This window comes from Hippoglossus stenolepis, chromosome 22 (genome assembly GCF_022539355.2).
Source record: "Hippoglossus stenolepis isolate QCI-W04-F060 chromosome 22, HSTE1.2, whole genome shotgun sequence".
In the NCBI taxonomy this organism is placed as follows: Eukaryota; Metazoa; Chordata; class Actinopteri; order Pleuronectiformes; family Pleuronectidae; genus Hippoglossus; species Hippoglossus stenolepis.
In genome coordinates this window covers 13,528,555-13,551,149 of record NC_061504.1, presented here as the reverse complement: position 1 = coordinate 13,551,149, position 22,595 = coordinate 13,528,555, and the positions used below count along the sequence as shown (strand labels likewise).

General features: G+C 44.8%; 1 protein-coding gene across 1 annotated transcript; it reads right to left on the bottom strand.

The window, feature by feature from the left end:
- Nucleotides 1-11,946: 11,946 nt before the first annotated feature.
- btg1 (B-cell translocation gene 1, anti-proliferative) lies at nt 11,947-20,220 on the bottom strand. Its single transcript, XM_035147767.2, has 2 exons — nt 19,751-20,220; nt 11,947-16,360 (listed from the first exon to the last, which is right to left on the bottom strand). Exons 1-2 carry the CDS (start codon nt 19,893-19,895, stop codon nt 15,954-15,956), a joined length of 552 nt encoding a protein of 183 aa, XP_035003658.1. The 5' UTR covers nt 19,896-20,220; the 3' UTR covers nt 11,947-15,953.
- Nucleotides 20,221-22,595: the final 2,375 nt, after the last annotated feature.

Below are 22,595 nucleotides of genomic sequence, written 5' to 3'. Positions count from 1 at the left end.
GAAAAATACACACAGTTCAAATGTGATACTTACTACGTGCACTGCAACTCTTACTCACGCAAGCTCATTGTGTGAGGCAATAAATGTTTGCAGACAATCGTGCTCTCAGTCACGTCGGATCTCCCCTGGCAGACAGGCACCAATGCATGCAGGCAGAGAGAAGAGAATGTGATTCAGACACAAGAAAAAACTAATCACAACTCTAGAGTTACTGTTTCTCATCTTTCTCTTCATTTCTTGACGTTTTCCTCAAGTTGCTCTCGACAAGACGTCTACAAGGATGGACAATGAATCTCCAGTAAAATGTCCAGAACCCAAATTTCAGAACATTTTCCAGACTTTCCGAGGCTCTAAACGTATTCCTGATATTTAAGACTCAGAATCTGTCTTGGTAGATGTGTATTGCAGAACTAAGACTGCTTTAGTTATACACGCCCATGAATTGAAGATACCCTCTGGGATTAGAGAGCACAGTTTTTTATGGGTAAATCCATATTTTGTTTATACTGATCTATTCAAGGGATTGGCAGCTGGTGGCAGTAATATGCAAAGAAGTGTAATGTGCCTGACTGTCAGATTTTGAATATTCAAAAAAACACAATTTAGATTAGATCTCGACATTAACACATCTCCAAATATCCAGTGGGTCCAATCAACCGGATTGACCAGTTAGCCACTAGCCAGTGTGAAACAAGCCACCTATTTGTTTCATGCATCATATCCTGTGTGTGGAATACATTTGCATACTTGCCAAGAGTGTTGGCTGCACCAGTGGAAAGATGCAAACAAAGAAGTTCTCTCCCGATGCAAATGAAATGAACGGCTATTGCTGTTGCAAATAACGCATGAAGTACAACAACAAATCTACAGGCACGGCCGCACTGTTCTTATGTCAGTTCACACCTGGCAATAGAATACGTCCCGTGACCACTTGTGATCGGATCTGAGATGCGTCCTCATGCATCACATGTCCCTCCAGGTCTCACTGCTTCTAACAACTTCTCCCTGTTCTTTCTAATACTTCACTGTTTGCATGATGAGTCATCGTCCTGTTTTGTCTGGTGCCATGTCCTTGCTCTGAGCTTTGTTTTTCACTGTCGTCTCACAGAAGCAGCACAGTGACCATCTTGTCATCCGGTCATTCATCCACTTCATCAGCCTTTCACCAACAGCTGCTTTTTGTGTCTTTAGTCTGTAGGTATCAGATGCTACAGTATGATAGTGATTCACACGCAGCATGAAACGGACGCTACAGATCAGTTTGACGGAGAAGAGCAAAAAAATAATGATGTCACCTGAATGTGAATCAATAATATATATTGTATATACAAATATGTCAATGTACCATGACACTGTGATTCACGAGGAGTACGTTAATACTTATATCCATTATAAACACATATTATACAATTGCACACACACACACAAAGTCCTATGATCAAACACAAATAAACAACAAATCACTGCTTCTGTTTGCTCTGACTTACACACATGTGGACAACACACACACACACACACACACACACACAATACACACTTATATGCACCATCCGACATCCAGTTTGCTAATACTTAAAAGACAGCGCAGCCGTATTGCTCCCACCCACCCAATAATTTAATGGAATCAAAAAGTAGGCCAGGCGCATGCAGTCACAATCAAAGGCTGCTTTCATGTTGCAGCACGCCACTGCAGTTTACATGGTGCATGTACACAGTGTACAATTCCATTTTAATCCTCATAATAGAGGAAGGAGGAAGAGGAGGAGGAACGAACTGAGAGAGGAGCTTCTACAGTAAAGCACAAAACTGAAGACTTGGCTCGGATACTTTAAGAGCTGTATTTCATGGCAGAAATAGACAAGATGATGTGATTCAAACTTAATTTGTCCAGCAGCTTGTTGCCATGTCAGCACTCCGACAATTCCAAGAAAACCTAAATTTGTTGTCGTGTGATTTGGTGCAACGCTGGAATTCTGGGTTTTGGCAAACGCAAAGTATATGGCCGGATGTAGGATTTGAACCACAGCTGTTTTAGCCAACTGTGCATAGTCATGACCCCCAAAAAAAGTGGAAATATGCGAGGAAGCTCTGTGCAGGGAGTGGAGAGTGGCTTTTCACAGAAACGCTGCCCAGTTGTTTTCGCCTGGCCCCCGATGCACTCGACGGTTCAAAAACAACCCCAGCTGTGGTGGAGAGTCATCGAAGGAGTAAAAAAAAAAAAAAAGCTGGGGGCTCACAGAGAGAAGAGAGGGAACAAGATGAGAGAAACAACTTCACAGAGAGAGGGTGAGGAGAGGGGTGCGGGAGAAACATGGAGGGAGATTAAAAAGGAAGAAGGATGTGAGGGGCAGCAGATGTTTCCCTTATGAGAGGTATTAAGAGTCGAGTCCGTCTACCCACGCTCTCTCTCAACGGTGCTTTCATGTCAGCTGTGATATAGGAGAGTCGAAGCACCCTGTTAGTGTTTACTTATCTTATAGGAGAGTGCAGCGTATACAAAGTTCCTATATACTGTATACTTTCATGTCTACGTGTCTGTGCTGTGTGCATGTGTGCCCGCACGTACAATTTGTTTGTACAACTCAAACTGTATCAGCCTGTTTTTTTCAGAGCGAAGCCTCATGTGAGTGCATGCGGTGTGGGCATGCCCGTGCCCGTGTGCATGTGCGTCGCTCTTTATTTACACTCTAAGCGAGAGACAGCAAGATGGCTTCCTCCTCTGCAGAGTATTCGCGTGTGTGCGTGTGTGTGTGTGTGTGTGAGTTGTGTGGTGTGGTGTGGTTGAGTCTGACTGTGTGGGTGTACCGTCCGTCCATTTCCCCTCTGACACAAGTAGGCCAACGGAGAGCGCACGGCGGCACTGGAATGCGTGGCATGGGTCCAACCCATTCCAGCCGAGCCTGCACTAAGTCCTACAAGAACTGGTCCCGATCAAGGCCGACGGGTCAGAGCACATATCTAACCCACACGCCAACAGCTGCGATGGGGGCGGTGGAGAATGTGTGTGTGTGTGTGTGTCCTCCTTCACCCTCCAGTGACTGATGTAGTGTCCATATCTCCGTGTATCAATCACCCACTTCTCCAAACTCCCGCATCTGTTGTCACGCTCTCTTTTTGGGTTGTGTTGACAGCCGGCAGAAACGTGAAGTGACTGGCACCATACGTACAAAATATAAGTATAGACCGAAGTTATTACAAAGCTTCACTCAGCTCTCACAGCTGGTTGTTCAACATAAAAATGCATACAGCACAAAACACATGATTACCTTCAATTATTAATAAATAGGATCATCATTTTTGCCTCTTTGATACAGACTCGACACAAAAAGGTAAATTGTTCATTAGATAGCTCCAAGATTTTCAGGGCGGGACATCTTCTCGATATTTTAGGCCCTCTCAACACAACAAACTTTTTCCTCTGAGTTTGGACGTTTTTTATTCGATTGATGTCGATTTTATCGCCTCCTACTGTCCCAGCATGTTTAAGCATTTGTGGTGTTTGAAGCCATTTTTGTGTCCTTGTCTGGACGGAGATATTTTCGCAGAAGTGTAGATGGGATATTTGTCTGCACACCCCCCTCTGTGATATGAATTAGCAGGTGAAATCAATAAGGGATAATGGATTCTCCTCATCCATGCACATCAGTGAAGAGTGGGTGTCTTCAATCGTTGGAACTGCAAAAATGAATAAAAACTAAAATCCATTATCTGTGACTTCTCTCCCACACCTTTTCCCACCTTTTTCACTTTCTCTGATTTGCAGCCAGTCTCCTCCGACGGCTCCGACCGTCTCCTGGCCCTACACCTCTGGAAGGCTCCGTGGCAATGTCGCAAATGGTTTACGACCGGAGCTGAAGGTCCAAAATAGCAGGAGGAGAAGAGGAGAAACGACTGTTTACAGCAACATGAAATATACCTCCTCCTATCTACATCCCATGACACACTTAAAACCTTCTCTCTATTAGCCCACTCTCCGTATCCCAGTCTGTGCTGTCCCTTATATAGCTGAAAGATATCCTAGAGGTATATCCTACACACACACACACACACACACACACACACACACACACACACACACACACACACACACACACACACACAGAGAGGGTGTATGGGGATCGGCTGTTCCTGAGTCCCACTCCACTTCTCTATTAGATCCGGTTCCACTGGCTTTCATTACTCACAGTAATTTCCCATATATGACGTTTTTCATCATTCGCCCGGAAAAGCTGAGACTCAACATTAGAGTTTCATCAATCCACAACCCGAGCTACATGGGTAACTACCAGCCGGTAGAATTTAAGTGGTTATTTCCAGAAATGATTCGACAGTTGCACAATAACTCTGTGGCCAAGGCCTGATTCAGACTGTATTTCTACTGTTTAGAATTATATAATATATACAATAATACACGTGTCTGTAATCGGCAAAAACATCGGTCTTGGGTCGGGTTCGGACAGAAAAATTGTGGCCCAGGACGCACTCTATTATGGAAATCTCTGAAACCTGCATTTTCTCAAATAACCAACAGGGGGTGAGCCCACTTCTTCCTTTATTTATAACGTCAGTAAACATTTTCATTAAGAGCTCATGGTCTCAATCTCTCGTTTCAAGTCTTCGTCAATACAGCATGATGTTCATTTAGTAAATTATGGTCCCATTTAGAATAAAATAGACGATGAATCACGGTATGCTTTGGGCAGTGGATACCGTGTGATTGACAGCTAGAGCCGTCCAGTAGCTGCAGGTTACAGTTGGGTGTGCAGTGTCCTCGAACTCTCAGTCAGACTCCAAAAAACTCCATTGCGTCCATCACAGAGCGATACCTGTGCTCATAAGATTTGGGTTACAATGCATAAACTTAATTATTTATCCATTTCCATGTTGTGTATCTTTCATGGAGAGGTGGTATGTGGGTAATGAGTAACGTATTAGTCCCGTAGGGAAATTACTTAGCTACTGTTACTCATTAAGCTGCCAGTCGTATGTAGGTCACAGCTGTTTTTGCACGTTAAATGCTTTGCTGCTGCTTTATCATAGATATCTCAGAGCCACAGGAGCCGGGATATCACCCAGGGACACGAACTTACTCAGCGTGGAGCAGTTCAACTTAGTAATGTTTGGGATAAACAAATTAAGTCCTGAATGTTTTAGGTGTTGCCGTCGTCGGAGCTGGGAAAGGTTTCTATTTTAACTCTCGTGCTGGTGATGATTATTCAGTAACAACAAACTTTGGAAATTTAATCACTGATAAAAATCTTTTCAGAGGGTAAATATATAAATATATGTGTGTGTGTGTGTGTGTGTGTGTGTGTGTGTGTGTGTGTGTGTGTGTGTGTGTGTGTGTTGTTACACAGCTGTGATCACAGCGGTGGAGAAGCAGAGGTGCAGAATTTCCTGTCAGCTGTTTTCTGTCGTGCTCTCTCAGTACATTTCCACAGCTCTCAATCAAACTCGTCTCTTCCTCTGAACTCTTTGTCTCATTCACACGATACGTTTTATCCGTTTCTTATCTCTCATATGACCTAATTCATGATTCCCTTCGCCAAATCACCTCCTTTATCTCCCTGTTGCATCTCTGCATCCCTCGGTGCGGCCCCTTGCAAAGCAAATTACCTCTCCCCATCAACACAAACAGGAAACAGCTGAGGTGTTGTGTTCACTTGTCTCTTTCCTGTCAGTTTCTCAGAAAACACAACCAAAGCGCAGAGAAACAAAGCCGTCATGTGCTTTCATGTTATAAGCGAGCGGCGTCGTGTTTACAAGCAGCGGGGGCTTTAAATGAGCACGTGCTGGAGGGTGCGAAGATGTAAAGCCGCCTTTTGTTTCCTCTTCTGCTGCTGAAGTTTTATTTTCAATCAATTAAACCTCAGCCCTGGTGATCAACATCACATTTCACAGCGTTCAGAAAAGGATCCGCAGTAAATGATGTGGAAAAAAAGCTGGAAGTCGAAAGCAAGTTTAAGAAGAAGTGCGAGAGTTTGTGAAACCTTGTCTTGTGGTGTTTGGGAAATGGCTGCTTTCATAACGCTGCTCGCCGGGGGATTTTCTCCTCCAGTCAGCAGAAAGTCGTCGGCCAGTGATGCAAGTGACCTTAAATCCAAGTCGTACGTGTGCATGTTTGTTTATTGAAGTGAGCACAGCCTTCCCACAGTGTTTACGTGAATTAACTGTCTGCACACCAGACAGAGCTGTATGAGTGTCAGTGCCTTTGTCCTTGCTTACATGGAGGGTTCAAACTAAATAAATCTGTGTTTGTACACATGCATGTACACACACTCGCACCTCGGTGTGTGTGGCCGGAGCTCACGCAGAGAACCTCTCGCTGAGCCCCAAGGCAAAGCTATATTTAGGCGGCTGGTTCCTCTCTCTTTCTCTCCGTCTGAGTGGTTGAGAGCGTTGCCTACTGATTGGGAGAGGCCGACCACAGGAATACGCTGCCTCCATGTCTCACCGCTGACTTTCAGATAACCATATGTGGGAGAACACAAAGGGATGAAGACATCAGCGGCGGTTGGCCTGTTGGGTTATCATTAGGATGCTGGGCTCGTTGGCTGCGGCAGACACGTAATGCGGGGACAGACTCGAAAAACATGACCGTAATTTAATTATCGATTATTAGAAGTGGTGCTTCCAGATTTTTTCCAACTGTAAAATTCCCATTTCAAAGTTTTCTGAATGGCAGCCTCGCTGAGAAATAGTAAACGGAAAGAGAAGAACTCAATGAATCCACAGGTTCCATTAGGCTTAGTTAGCATTTTAGGCCACATCCACACTAACATGCTTTTTGTTTTTAAGCACTGTTTTATTATGAATGTGTTGCGTTAGTGATGCGTATTAAAACAAAAACATCATAGTGTGGAAGTAGCCTTAAGCCACTTATTAAAAAGAACACTCATCATCATCTGGCTTTTGTCAGTTGGCAAGATCAAAAAAACAATTGGGAACATCGTGCAACACCGATTTTTTCTTTGTATCGTGCAAGATGCAACTGACAAGACAGCGAGCTGAGATCTTCTCAGTTTCATGACATCAAACATGACTCAGTGGGGGAAAGAACGGGGAAACTCCTCCTACTGGCTCTGGGAAAGGAGTCAATCACCTTATTGGCAGGTTTACCCGTGTTCATAAAACCAGCAAATGTTTGGTGTTATGGAAATATTAGTCTCTTCTCTTTGACCTCATTGTTTTAGATTTACAGATTGAACAATGTATGTTCTGTCACACTAACTCAACGTGCACTTCCTGTCCAGCAGCAGACAGCAGTCAGGCCCCGTTAGCAACGTGCCAGTGAACACAGTGAAGCATTTAGCAGCCGACGAGCCAGACTTCTCTCTCAGGAGTCGGTTGAAACCAAAACAGAGTGAGACTGAGATGTTGGATTTACATTTGTCAGAAACTTGGAAACACGACTCCAAGTTAGAAACCAGTGTTGCTTCGCATCTGCTGAATTTGCAATATGGCCGCCGCATGAGGTGATAACGAGTTTCTGTTTACAGCTCGTTCTGAGGCCCAACAACCGAAACAGAGAACAATTAGTGCTTTAGGTACTTTATTAGAGTTAATTTCAATTATTTCAACTGCGGCTCACAGTGTTTTCATATAATTTTAGGCTGATTAAAACATGAATAATCCCATGAAGAGTTCAAAATGGTTTGTTGTTTGAATTGACAGATGCTGAAATTATCATAAACTAATTTATAATCCAAAATTCAACTGTTAAATAAATGCTGAAGCCACATACACAACAGAGTATTACACTCAGGGTCTGGGTGGTTCATGCTGAAATGCTCATTAAGAGCTGCTAGTTTTTTAATTTGATGAAAATTGATAATTGCTACAAAATATTTGGTACTAATGATTCGACTAAAAGAGCCAATTCAGGCCTTGGAACTTCATCTGTCCTCTCTCTGGATTTTTACTTCCAGATTTCATACCTTTCACTTTGGAATTTCCCTTCTCTCTACTTCCTGAGTCACACACACATAAGCTCTGAAAACACAAGATCGCTGTGCTGCCAGACACACACTCGATCACATGACTCCCCCCGAGACCCCTCACCTTACCCCAATAAGGCCTGATGCCAGACCCGGGAATGAATTCCTCTGCCGTGTGAGTGTGAGCCGACTGGTGACACGGCGGTCTGGAGAAGGAGGGATAAAGATAGACAGAGGGCGAGGTGGTGGGAGAGGAGGGGCGGACGAGAGGTTATGTCCTCTCTCTTTTCCCCCCAGAAAACACCAGAGAGAGGGAGAGAGGGAGAGAGGGAGAGAGGGAGAGCAATGAGCTTAGGTTATTTTTGCTGAAGGAAAGCAGAGGAGGTATGAGGAAGTCGAGGGCTGCTAACGATACAGCATGAAGATACAGATCAAATCACACGCTCTGACTTTGCAGCTTTCTCACAGTGGCCATAAAAAGACCTGATCGTAGTTATTGCCAGTAGGAAGACAGATTTCTCACCAACCAGGACTTGACCTTTGGAGCAAAGTCTCAAACTCAATCACAGGAAACGTAGAGAGACACACGTGCACTCTAGCACATGTCCACACACACACATGCAAATACAACATACACACACTCGTCACAACTATTTGTTATTAGCACAAAAGCAACGTATTCACACCTCCATCTATGATTTAGGATCATGTTATCCAACTGTATACTAACCTCTTCCCTAGAGACTCCTCCCTCAGTCGGTGTTAGTGACGTGGCGGGGCCCCGAGCTGGAAGTCTTTGTCCCCACAGTCCTGTGATTTGGTTCATTGTCCCTGTTTGGACGCTGGTGGGAAGGGCGTGTGCGACGGAGGCAGAGCAGATGTCGGCTCAGAGGATGAACAGTGCCCCGAGGGGAAGTGGAGAGATAGCTGGTGTCGTCTCTGTACCCGGGGGGAAGACCCACATGGGCAAGGCAGGGATCTGTTTCAAAGGGGAATCAGCTCGTCCTTGGCCTTTTGAATGACGCACACACACTCAGAGGGAGCACAGCGAGGCTGACACACTGGACAGCCAGTGGAAAAAAACACGTCCCCTGCACAGCTGCGGTTTTACACAGATCATCAAATATTTGGACATGGACACATTTGATAAGAGCTTTGTGAAGGAGACTTACAGTGAACGCTCCTGTTGTTGATTTTCATGTGTTTATTGCTGTTTGTCTGTTTGGCAGGATTAAGCAGAAACAACACGACCGATTTGATTGACGCTCGGTGAAAGGGTGAGGTTTGGGCCTCGGAAGAAGCCGTCAGATTTTGGCACGGATCTGGACAAAGGGGCCGATCCAGGAATTTAAAAAAATCACATTGTAAAAACGAATTTCTCAGGGGAATAATTCATGGATCTTGATGGGAAAAAAATCGTGCATATTTAGAGACAGATGTTCATGGGAGTGAGCAGTTAGGCTCGAATCTATTGAATATTTATGTCATTTCATAAGGGGACTATTGGGCCTTGGTGGAGGATCTACTCAGTTCAATTCTATTTTTTTCTGTTTTCACAAATGGTGATAGCTCTTGATTAAATACAAAAATTAATAAACCCAGGTTTCTTTGTGCCTGGCAGCGCTCTCTACCCCTGCACCTGACTTTGTACCCTAAATACACACAAGGCTCACAGTGTGATGCACATTTGCAAAAAAGCTTGCACGACTTATGCAGCTGCGGCGTAGCTTTTGTCCTTTAACCAGACGAACATCAACACACACACACACACACGCGTGCACTCACTGCAGGGGAGCTACCCTGTCATCTTACTGGCAATAAAGTGGGTCCCAGATGTCGGCCCCCCCGTTAGCAGACACACAAGCTCACACTGTCACTCACCAAGCCTTTGTTCTCCGACAGCAGCATATTGCTTGTACACAACGTATGAATGTTGGCACAGACTCCAAGGACAGGCGTCTGCTACAGTACCCAGAGTACACTGACAGGAGGTCTGCGCTTTGTCTCAATAAAACAACAAACTAGACTGGAACTTAGTAGAGCTCAAGCCTCATCGACAGTCCGATTAAATCTAATCAAGCTACACCAACTATCACACAATCATAGATATCAGTCCCCTAAAGATGTCGGATTTTTGAAATCACAAGCCATGAATTATTCCCTAGGAAAATGTTGATAAACACCCTGTCTCGCGATGTTATAGAAAGTGAAAAACTAAATTCCCGGATCTGCAACAAAACTCAATGGGTTCTTCATCCTTCCACCAAGTTTCGTGGAAATCCCTCAAGTTGTCTTTGTGTAATGTTGCTCACAAACAAAATGTTGAGCTGAATATCTTTACACACACTGACCCGACCTGACCTTGTTGCCATTCCACGCCAGCGCTGTATCGTAGCATTGGCCTCAAGTAACCTCACTGAGAATTCTCCTTATCTTTAATCAGCCGCACCCTCTGGAACCTTGTGCCTCGTCAGAGCGTCTCTACAGCGTGACCTCTGCTGCCATGAGTGGGGATATTACACCGACGTTTCATCAGTGTAGAACTGAAACTCCGGTGCAATTCTTAGACGACAACTTGATGACATATGTTGCAATAAAATTTGAAGAGTGATAGATTTAGTGTTGTAATAAACTATTAATATACCTCTTAATGTACAGTATATGATGCAAAAGTTAAATCTTTATAGTTTAAGCTGCCTGAAGCTAATTTAAATTTAATGTGAGTCTGTTTTAAACGTTTATGGCCAAAATTGGGAAAAACTCTGTTTCTGCTTTCAGATGTAAAGTCAAAGTGAAATGTTTTAACACAACCTCTGTAACGAAAAACGTGTCAAAACATCTTGCTCAAATGAGTCATTGCAACACCCCCGTACGAGGAGGATTGCAAAACCGGGTTAAATCTGGAGCACTGCAATTCACTTCCCCCCCCAAGATCGTATTTTCTAGCAAAACAAACCACACTGCGCCGTTTAGTCAGACACACCCCGGGAATCTGTGACCTGCTTCCACACCGAGATCGAACAGAAACGTTTTGCAGTGGAAAAAGAGGAGACAAGCCTCAAACGTGGCTGAAACCTCACATGCTGTGCCACGCTGACGGCCTCCAGTCATTTAAAACTACAATACCCACACACCCCAGCTGGCCAGGCCTCGTGGTAGCCAGTGTTTGGAGAGGTAGAGCTCAACTCAAGCCCGGTCACCTTCCCTCTCGGTGCCCTCGGCTCCCGTTAAGCCGGCTCTCCTCGCTCCCTCCTTTGTCAAAATGAGCCAAATGTTTTCCTTTTGCCTCCTGCTGCTAAGCAACCTGGGAGATCCAGAATGGGTTTTGCAGAGTCAGCTGGTTCGGGCACAGCAGCATCGTGCATTTCAGGGCCCTGGTCGAGTTGGCACTTTTTTCTCCCCTCCAAATTTCTGATAATAAAAAAAAATCCTCTGTACCATCTGTCACATCCTATCATTTCATAAGAGGAAGGACGGCCGGATCCATTTGGATGGAAAATGGAACACGGAGATTTATTCCAAGTGTCCAACATGGTGTGCATGAGGATTTGAATAGTGAAGCAGTTTCTCCCAAAAGACGGAACTGCATCAACATTTGCTCACAGACGTCCAGTGAAGCAGATTTCAGCCATTTGCATGTTTTAAATATAAAATTGTGACGGCAATTAATCACGGTTCATTTTTAATCAAATTAAGTAGAGAGCTGGAGTGGAAGGATGATGTGCTTTTAGTTTGTGTGACCTAGAAATGGCTTTACCAAGAGTGTAGTTCAGTGTCACAAGAGAGGAACAAATGTTTAGAGACAGGAGAGTTGCTGACGTGATCTCCTCTGCAGCGTTGTTTGCTCAGACAGCTCAGAGACCGGGAGGTCAAATTCCAATCTGGGACACAACATCAGCGTTTGTGCAGCTTGTTATATACAAGATATACTTCTTAGACTGAATAAATAAATACTCCAACTTTAATATAATGTTTTCTGGGTAAATAATCACACATCTCAAAAGGGGAGTATGATGCCAAGATAGGAAATCTTTTATTACAGAGAAAAAAAAACTTTTTCTTCCAAAATATAGAAATCTGTACAACTTCCGCACAATCAATTTACATGAACTGTACAAATTTACAGCAGTTCATCACAACATACCCAAGGAAAAGAAAAACTGAACACAATAAAGATGTACTGACATGAGATCACAAGATAGACAGCTTTTCTTCTTGGGTAAGCTCAGATTTTTTTTGTCTATTTTCTGGTTTTGTACGTAAATAGAAAAAAAAAAAGAGAGGAAATAACTGAAATAGGAAAAGAGAATCCAGAAAAAAAACAAAAAAAACAAAGGATACGTCTACACTTACAGATCATGGAAACTAATATTTTTTACCAAAACAACTTTGGTCCTTGCCAACACTCCCATCACAAATGGCTTCACTTACGAAAAAAAGCGTCATCCATGTTAAAAGATGAAATACAAAAAAGGAAAACACCTAAAAACACTTCAGGATAGCAATTATTGGCACTTCCCATGTGTAATGTTATGTACTCTACCATTTGTTGTACAGTTACAATACATTCTACAATATGCAAAACACCTTAAATGTGAAAGTGGCAATAATTCAACTAAATCGATGACGATATTGACGACAACAACAACAACAAAACTGCTGTTCCCTTCCTGCTTCATGTCTTAACATGCACGACTTTTCCATAAGGGTATTTATTGAATGTCCGAGGCCTGAGTTTGGCAATACATTCCAGGAGAGACTTCTCGCGTCTCAAAAAAAATGTCACACAACTTCAACTTGACATATTTAGTGCATTTTATGTGCTATTTTACCTCTGACTACTCAAAGCACTCTGACGACGATTCTGTAACCTATGTGTGCACAAGCTGAACGGGTGCCATTGAAATTATATCACCGAGCACTTAAAACCCATTTTGGATGATGGTAGTACAGTTGGGAAGGTGTCGAAGGGGATTTGGGGCTTAACTTTGTGAAAAATGTTCCGCTCTAAAGAAAAGGTCGGTTAAAAGTAGGTTAGATCACCAGACTAAAAATCCTCTTTTTAAAAAAAAAAATTAAAAAAGAGGATAAAGAGAAGGAGATGGGGATGGCAGGATGACAAAATCCACCAGTGTGACCATAAAATACATCTAGAGAGAAGTGAGACGAGATGATCATCCCCTGTCCGAAATATAGACCAATCTCAAAAACAACTTTGTCACCTGACATAAAAATGCTGTAATGGAGCAGGGTGATTTTAAAATTGGTGTTCACCATGGAAACCAAAGCTCTGGGCTCCTTTCCCAGTGGACTCCTCTCCATCTGGCCAACATGGAACCACTGCTTTTCACAGATTGCTGAAGGGAGTATCAGCAGAGAGCAGGGGGGGGGTAGGGGGTTGCAGTGCATCAAAGGCTATAGCTCTATTACCCATGATCCTCTCAGGCTTAGGGAGCTTAAACACCCATAGGTCTGACGATGAGCGGTGAACCAGCGTGCCGTGACAGATTTGGCCGGTGGTAACGGGCCGAGCGGCACCGATAGCCACCCCCGCGGCTGTTCGGCCCCGCCGTTAGAACCACTCCTCCTCAGAACCTGAAGCTAAGTCGGGATACGTCAGACAGCCATCACATCCTCACATATGTGTGTAAACAGTTGCTACTCAAACTCAGTAATCAAGTGCAGCACAATCCGCTGAGATGAAAACAGAAAACGGCCCGGTACCCTCAATTCTTCATCTTTGATCCAAGTTTCCTCGTCACTCACTAGCCCCCCTAGTGCAGCGTATGCTGGTTTTTATCCATCACTGTTGAGGGGAGGGTCGAGGGCTTCTGGTCAGGGTGGGGGATGCTGGATGCTCAATAAAGTCCAGAGAGGGGGCTGGAGGGATTTTAGCTGCCCTGGACAAAAAGTGTCCGGCCCTGGGCCCCCCCTCTCTCACGCCAGCTCCCCGGCCCTGCCCTCCTTACCCAGTTCCCCACAGTAATGGATGATGATATGTGTCACATTAAGTCTACCTGCGTCCACAGGGGGTCAGCTAGCAGCATGCTGGCTTGCTTGCTTTTGCCTGAACAGGAGGTCTGAGCTGAGGGGTGATATGTGGCACTTGAGGCACTCTAACCCCCCCCGACACAAAGGGGTGAGGGGGGTGTAAATTTGAAGCTGCCGAAATGGAAAGAGGACGCCTCCAGTGAGAGGGTCCGGGCAGCGCAACGCACCAGGCTGGCTCACATAGGCCCGATGTTCTAGTTTAAACTAACAAATGGCTCACAATTCATGACAATGAGGTCCCCATAAGGCAATGCACACAAAAGGAAGTCTCTCCCTTGGAAATACCCAACGCAAATTAAAAGAGAAGGCTGACAAGGCCCGGTGTTGTTTTTAAAATTCAAGTCAAAATTAATCTCTGAACAGTCGGCGCTGCAGACCTCCTTTTGGCCAAAGTCTCACACAGTCATCACTTAGTCCAGACCTTTCAGACTAACACAAATCACCATCTGTGTGTGTTCGAGAGGAGGGGGGGGCAGCTTAGCTCTGCATCCTGCCAGAGCAAACAGTGCCATATGAACGGATGAGAGAATGTTTCTAACATACCACCAAAAATACTCTTCAACTAAAAAAACCAACAGCTCTGAAATGTACACAAATACAGTGTTAAAAAAAAAAAACAAGGTTTTTTTGAAATCCAGAGTTGCGAACTCCCGATTTAATAGACATCCAGTCTATCCCGACATGGGAGCTACAGTATGAACAAACGGCTAAAAGTGAAGAGGAGGGTGATAAAAGCGGCGTGAAAACACGACATTCGAATGGATGGAATGCAGGCGATTTTCTCTTTAAAAAGTACACATCCCACACAATCTCACGTCAAAGTGCATTCAATGTCAAATTCTAACTGGGCCACGTGACCGAAATTTGGGTTAAAAACAGCGCCCCCTTTATTTGCTACACTTTGAAATTTTGGTGATGCAGGAGATGACAATGTGGTCGGAAAAGATGGGGCAAATTTATTTAAAAACACAGGAACTTGATTGTGAATTTCAACAACATTCGTTAAATGGGGGGGAAGGGGGAGGAGACTGCGGCCCCCATGGCCCTCACCCGCCAGAAAGCTACAAATACACGGGGCCGATGGGAGGGCAACAGTGCAACAGGCCACCCTGGTATCCATAGGTAACAGGTGTCCCAACACATTCCACTTGCACATACATACAGGCAGAGAGACGGTTGAGATGAAGGTTTTCTGGAGCTTGGTGACGACGGCTGAAGGAGGAGCACAGACTGAGCGTCTCTTTCCAGCTACAAGATAAAGAAAACAAACTCCCTGTGGTCCAAAGGTTTTTTTTTTTGTGTAGAAAATAGAGATGCTCTTATTTGGGGCGTTTCTTTATCTCAAGCTCGGAAAGTGAGAAGATGCAGCCTGAACCCCAACTTCCTCCAAAACACACGAAAAAACAAATTGAAAAACCTCGGGATTTTGAAATTCGAGGGGGTCGTTCCTAGTAAAAACTCCTTCAATTTAGGTTTTGGTGTTTTGCAGTGGCGTGTTGAACATGTACCCATAGTAACCACAAGTAAGAAAAGTGCAAAGTCAATGACCGCCCCTTCTGAGATGGAGCCGATTACCATGTTGTTTACAGTCGAGGAGGAGGGGGGAGGGGAGGTGCCAGTCTCCGTGGGGGTTCCTGTTTTGGATGGTTGATTTTAGCTGCCCCAACAGTTCCATTTCCACAAAGCCTCTCCTGAAAAAACGGAGTGCCCAGCTGATCCAATGACACAACAGAAAAGATGACAATGGGGGGAGATAGGGTAAAAAATATCAAAACCTACAAGGTTTCCATCACCTGGACGATAGGCCACATCCTCTGCTTTTTTTTTCTCTTTTTCTTTTCTCTTCTTTCACTATTTCATTTCATATTCTTAGCTTTAAAAAGGCTCACCCTGATCTGGTCAAGTGATCTGACCAGGCATGGCGTGACCCTGAAGATAAGTAGGCCGGGGTGACAATGCGCCTCTTTAACTGGACACAGTCATCATACTGTAGGCTTTGGAGGGACTGGTTCTGCCCAGCACCATCAGTTCCTCCTTGCAGCTGATGTGACTGTCCACCATCGGGCCCACCGACGCGTTGTTTCCTGAGGGGGAGTTGGCGGCCATGCTCATTGGGGCCATGCTCATGGGGCCGGGCACCGACTCGTACAGGACGCAGATGGAGCCATCCTCACCGATGCGGTAGGACACCTCGAAGGGGTCCACCCAGAGCGTGAGCTCAGTGGGCAGCAGCGTGTAGAGTTGCTGGATGGTCAGGCCGATGCGCTGGCCCGCCTGCCCCACCAAGGGATCCATCTTGTGGTTGATGCGGATGCAGCGGTAACCTGAACCCTTGCATGGCCTGTCTGGGAACCAGTGGTGCTTGTATTGCTCTGCACGGAAAAAGGAGAAGAGAGAAAGGGGAAAGCGAAAGTTTAGCTTTGGAGTGATAACCATCAGACTCTGACACGCAGTGCAGACAGGATCATGTAATATGCAACGATAAAAGGCCCAGAGAGTTAAGCACACATTCCTAAGTGCAGTATGTGTCAGTTGTGGCTGTGCAGTAGAGACTAAAGGTCAAAACGAGTAGACAGACGGAACTTTGTGTTCAGATAACTCCATGTGACTCAATAAACATTATGGCAGTAAAAGGATTTAGCCAAAATAGGAACATTATAAATCCATTTATTTGAAAGTGAAGTAGACACTTGTGTTATTATATTGTGTAATAGTTTAAACAGTTTACCTTAAGGCTCAGATTAAATTCACTGCCTGATGTTTGAGCTTGTACCTTTGGGTTGTTTCCAAATATTAAAGAAGATATTAATCTTGTGTGTTTTAGCCAGGAGGCAGTTTCTGTAGTCATATAACAAGAAAGATATTAATAAAATTATTATAAATCATTGTATTTACTATGTAAATATTTTCCTAATGACCCTGTTTATGTTTTACAAAAGGCAGATATATCCTATAGCTCACTAAGGACCCGGGTGTACGTATGGACGCTGCAGGACAGGGAGCCGTTGTGTGCAGAAGCAGAAGAAAGGAAAAACACCACCACCTGCTACAGGCCTGATAAGGAGCCATAAACAGGCGGCCAGCGGCTCCCTGGGCCTACGTGACAAAAAGAGGGGCCTGCTGGATTGCTCAATCCCCCCCCCGAGCCCGTCATCAGAAGAGGTCCCCCATGACCGCCTGAACAAAAACACTGCAAGCGTCGAAGTCCTGGCCAGCCATCTGAAACACACGGCTCCGCCTCTTAAAGGGACCCGATCGGGTTTCCCCACCCCCCAACCCAGTGTCTTTGTTGTGTGGAAGTTTAGGAGGAGCAGTGAAACCAGTGATTCACTGTGACGCCACTCGCACTGCACTTCAGGCATTTCCGTGGTTAAGATGCCGAGGAAAATTAAAGTGTTGACTGTCTGTTTTGGTCTTTACGAGGAAGTGAAATGTGTCTCATCCGTCCCTTCTGGCATTAAAACTTTCCAGTGTAGCACAGCTGTTTGGTTTTAAATCTTTTGTTCAAACTGACCCCCACAGTCCACAGTTCACCCAGAGAAGGCTCATCTATATTGAATTTCCTTTCACGGTGACTGCATTGTGGCTTATGAAAAACCGGGGTAAACGAAATAGGGAGCTCGGGGCCCGGAGGCCACCTGTATGCATCTGTGGGATAATAACCCTCACTCCTACACTGCCGAGCTAATGGAGGGGCTGGCACTCGTGAAAGAGCACAAGGGCCTGGATGATCTTTCGGCCTCGGACTGAGCCACAAAGGCAGCTACCCCCACAAACCCCGGAGCAGCTGGGAAAGGATCAGCTCAGCGGGGCCTATTCTTAAAAACGAGGGCACATGGGAGGAGGAGGGGGCGGATATGGGAAACTGAAAAGTAAGCAGACATGTGAGCTTAAGCTTTCAAGAAATGTTTTTTTTCTGTTTATCGTGGCTGACCTCGAACATTAGAAAGGCAGTAACGGGAGCAGTTTATGGCCGAGCCGCTGGATCTTTTCCATTTGAAGCCGTTTGCTCAGGGAGTCGTCAGATAACGCAGCAAATTGCAGTTAACTGCGGTTACGCAACTACCGCAGGTTTCAATCCGTTCACAGGGACTCATTTGAAAACCCCCCTTGGCTCAGCACAAACACGAGGAGCGAGGCCTTTCAACACACAGACACAATAGTGGGTGACTGTGATGTTTCCAAGCACAAAGGGGCTCTGGCCTAGTTCAGCAACAACAAGCCTCGTTCTCATTTGTTTTTAATGCAGTAATCTTGTTGTCAAAATTGGCTTTTGGGAGGAAAACTGTTAATCATTTGTTAGATTATCATGAGCTTTCAATAAAAGATAGTTACTTAAAAGCTGAAAGATGAATAAAAGCTTATAATCCGAATAATATTGATTTAATTCATGTTAATATCCAGTAAATGTCGGACTGTTGAAGCCTGTTTCTGTGGATTTCCCCTCCATTTCCTCCCCGGCTGTGCTGCCTCCGTCTTTAATGTCCTCCTATAGGTGGAAAACATCCCCTCCCCCACAACCAGGCCTCCCAGCCAACTCCATTCTACTCCCAACTTTTGTCTGTTTACAAACACCAGTCACACCGAGCTCTTGCAGATATTCTGTGTTTGTTTCAATAAAGTCTATTATATATACGCCCACGTCTATTTTTCAAACAATAATAAGCAGAACCCTGGATCCTTTAGCACAGGTAATTAATCCGTTTAACGAATTTTTTTACAATTATTATATACGGTTAGTTTGAGGATTCCTTTGTTCCTTCTACCTCCCTCGTAAAGAAAAGAAACCAGTGCCTTCATCTTAGAGAAATGTCTTTATTTCACTCCGAGACCTATTATACTACATATCTGCAGTTCTTTTATTCGGTCGATGGTTTTGCATGTTTACTTGTATTCATTTGACACTTTATTAACAAACTACGGTGTTTTTCTGCACGCAAGAGGCCCTTACGTAAGAAATGTAGGTCATCTGCTGTCGGAGATGTGTTTACAGCAGGGAAGGAGACACAACCCCCTTAGCAACACTGTCCTCCATAACAACAAAACATCAATGTTTGAATCTTAAAAATGCGGGAATGAATACGGGTAGTAAACGTGGGAAAACAAAAATAAATGAGAAAATGGGATTTGATTCCCAGTCCGTGTTGTTATTGTCTAATTGAACGGATGATGTCACATCTGAGCTTAAATTGTGATATAAATCCTAAAAACACCAGGATGTGACTTTGGATTGTGTAAAAAAAAAAATACAAGTCAAATTGTGTATGAAAGAACAAAATGGTTGCGTCCTTCGTGTTGATAATAATTAATTAATCTGACATGTTCGTTACGGCCGTCGAACGCATTACGTAATTGAGCAGCTAACTCACTGGAGGCTGTTTTGCTCCTTTCTCTTATCGACCGAGGCGCACTTCCTTGTTCCCTTCTCCACCCGCATCCCCCTCTTCCCCCACAAACACATACACACCTCAACCTTCCATCTAATAATGTTTATTTTTTTTAAATGTGTGATTCTGATGTTTTAATCGTCGACTGAGCGGCCGGAGTCGTCCTGTGTGTTTACGTTGTTTCTCCCCCTCCTGCGCAAACCGCGCTGCGCGGTGGCAGCGGATACGTGAGGAGCGAGAACAAAGAAACGCGCCTGCTGCCTCGTTCCTCAACACATCGACGCGTGTTTCTGTTTTAAACTAAAATAAAAAAAACCCTCACACTTAAAATGAACGTGTGGACGACGTGATGGCGGCTGGGCGCTGGTTTCTCACCTGACAGGATGTCGTGTAGGCTTTGGTTGAACGTCTGGACCTGCCGGTCGTTTACGTGTCCTTTTACCCGCAGAAATCTCGACAGAAATCCCACGGCGGCGTTGATCTCTGGTTTCATGGTTCCCCGGGCACAAAGGGTATGCATTGAGAAAGGCTACGGCGACGTCCGTGCGCTTTTGTCGGTGGTTGTTGGGTGGTGGTGGGTGTGGGTGTGGGGGGGGGTTTGTGTGTGTTTTTCCACGCGTTCCCTCCGTCTCCTTCTTCGCTCCACTTCCGATCCGTCACTGACGCGCGGGGTCTCCGGGCATGTGTCGAGGTAGAGGCCGGGTTGTTCGGTCCGATCGCTCGGTTCAGTGCTGGGACGCAGCGCCTGGTGTTGTTGGTAAATACAGGGGTTGATGTGGGGGCGGGGGTCCCGTGTAGCCGCTGACGGACCCTCCCTTGTTTCACTGACCTCCACCACAGTGACGCTCCCGCAGCCGGGGAGCGGGCTTTTATACCGGGGGCCCCTCCCCCTCCTCGCCCCGCCCCTCCTCGGTGACGACAGCAGCTGCTACAGCAACAGCGGCCGGCCAATCGGAGGCCGCGCCGCCGTCTGACGAGCCCCAATATGGGAGGAGTGCGGCGGTGACGTCAGCGCTCTGAAAATAAACCGGGGGCGCGCGCGCACACGCACACACGGCAGCGTGAAGCCGCGCTGCTGCCTTCAAGGGCCTGTCGGAAATACGAGCACCGTTAAAAGGGGTTTTTTGGTTGTTTTTTCTTTACTCGCCACAGGAAGTGAATTTTTTGAACAGGAGGAGAAGGTTCGCTACATCAATGTGTTGCTGTTTTCCCCCTCAATTTGTTATTTAATGCTACAAAAAGGAGGTTATCACTCGAGATCGATTGATCGCATTGTATCACAGAGACCGTGCGACCAATTCCCCAACCGCTATTGCGCAGACTCTGGCTCCAAACAATGCAGTTTAATGGGAGGAGGTGGAAATCCATCGTCCATCTTTATATATGGTCCATGATAGGAAACGACAAACAAACAAAACCTGACATGACCTTTTGGGTTGTTTTTCCTCACTCTTGTTGAGGGTTAAAGGCAGCGGATGTCGCACCTTGAGACAAATTGTGATTAGTGAATAAGGGCTATACAAAAGCATGTTTGATTGATTGATTGAATAAATGTTTAAGATGCTTGACTTGACACTAGCAGTTAGACATTTTATACAAAGAAAGCTCTGCTACTTTAGTAGTGGCAATTCATTTAATCCCAAGACAATTACAGGAATTGAAAAAAAAGTAGTGTACCATAGGCCTGTAGAGTTCAGTTTCTTTTAATCTAAAAATCAAATCTCTTTTTCGTGAGAAGCACGTCTCTTCTGGATCATCAGTATAGCGGTTTAACAAATATTCCCAGACTCCAAACGAAACACACACATCAGGAACAAACTATCAGAAAATAGAATGATGCTAACTAACAAACAAATGATGAAAACCTAACTTCCTTTGTGGAGTTATTAATGTTTACATTCTCCACCAGCCATGGGACTGAAACATGAACACTGGTTGTTTGGTTCTGATCCATTTTATCATGCCACATTTTTTTCCCTCAAGTTTCACATGACAACATCTTAATTTGACTCAAACAGTTTGTAAACAGCATTTTGTTCCAGCAGATTGTGCGATTGTTTAATGGTACTGAATGTTCAAAGTCATGATTTAATCACTGCTTATTTTCAGGTCAGGCCATGATGTATGTTTGTGTGCGTGTGTGTAAGACTGAATCAGGAAGTGACTTTTCTGTTCTGGCCCTTGTTCTTTCATTGTGTGTGTGTGTGTGTGTGTGTGTGTGTGTGTGTGTGTGTGTGTGTGTGTGTGTGTGTGTGTGTGTGTGTGTGTGTGTGTGTGTGTGTGTGTGTGTGTGAGCATGTCCGTACGTGTTTATCCACGTGTGAAACGGGAAGAGTCTCGATCTTGAGAAAAAAAAAGCATCTCTTATGTGACCTTGTTGAACACAGAGGAGGAGGCAACACGGTGCCAGGTTCCTTTTCAGGGGTCAGCCGCTGCGTGCTCGTTAAAATCAGTGGAAAAGTACAGACTGCTGTGCCTCCATTTGTTGCAGACACAGGCGTGATGACCCGCTGAGTGCTCCAATCATGATGCAATCATACAGACCAGCATCACACCGACGGGCTCAATCACTGACCTAAAGGTGCGGAAAAGTGGGCGGAAAATGAAAGACATGTACAGACGTGTTTCGTGTCATTAAACTGACATGAAGCTGTGTACTGTGAGTGTTGACCTCTTCACATAGAAGGTGTTTATTTGTCCAGTAAATGCTGCAGGAATGGTTTAGCTCGCACAGTGTGGTATTGTGAGGAACATTTATGAACTCACATCATTATAACGTTGTTGTGCAGCTGAACTTTTTGAATTCTAATCAAATACTGATAGGATTGTGATTTTTTTTCTCGAAAGTAGGTGTTTATTTCCAGCAAATATAAGGTTCAGTAGTTTTTGCGTAATCCTGCAGAGTAACAGACAAATAATGGCGAGTATAACGAGGGGTTCGCTGTATAAATTTAAGTTATTATATCGTTATTGTGAGGTTGTACATTTTCAAATTCTAATCTAATACTGATAGGATTGCAATTTCATTCTCTAGAGTAGGTGTTTATTTCCGGCAAGTTACAAATCTTTAGAACACTACGGCCCTTTATTTAGATTTATGGGTTCCACAGTTAATTAACATTCGGTGTCAGTTAGACTAATTTCCTGGTCATAAAAATAAAGGTCTCCTCTCATGGAAGAGGGCTCCACTCAGTCGACATTGCAAGTTCACACATGTGTA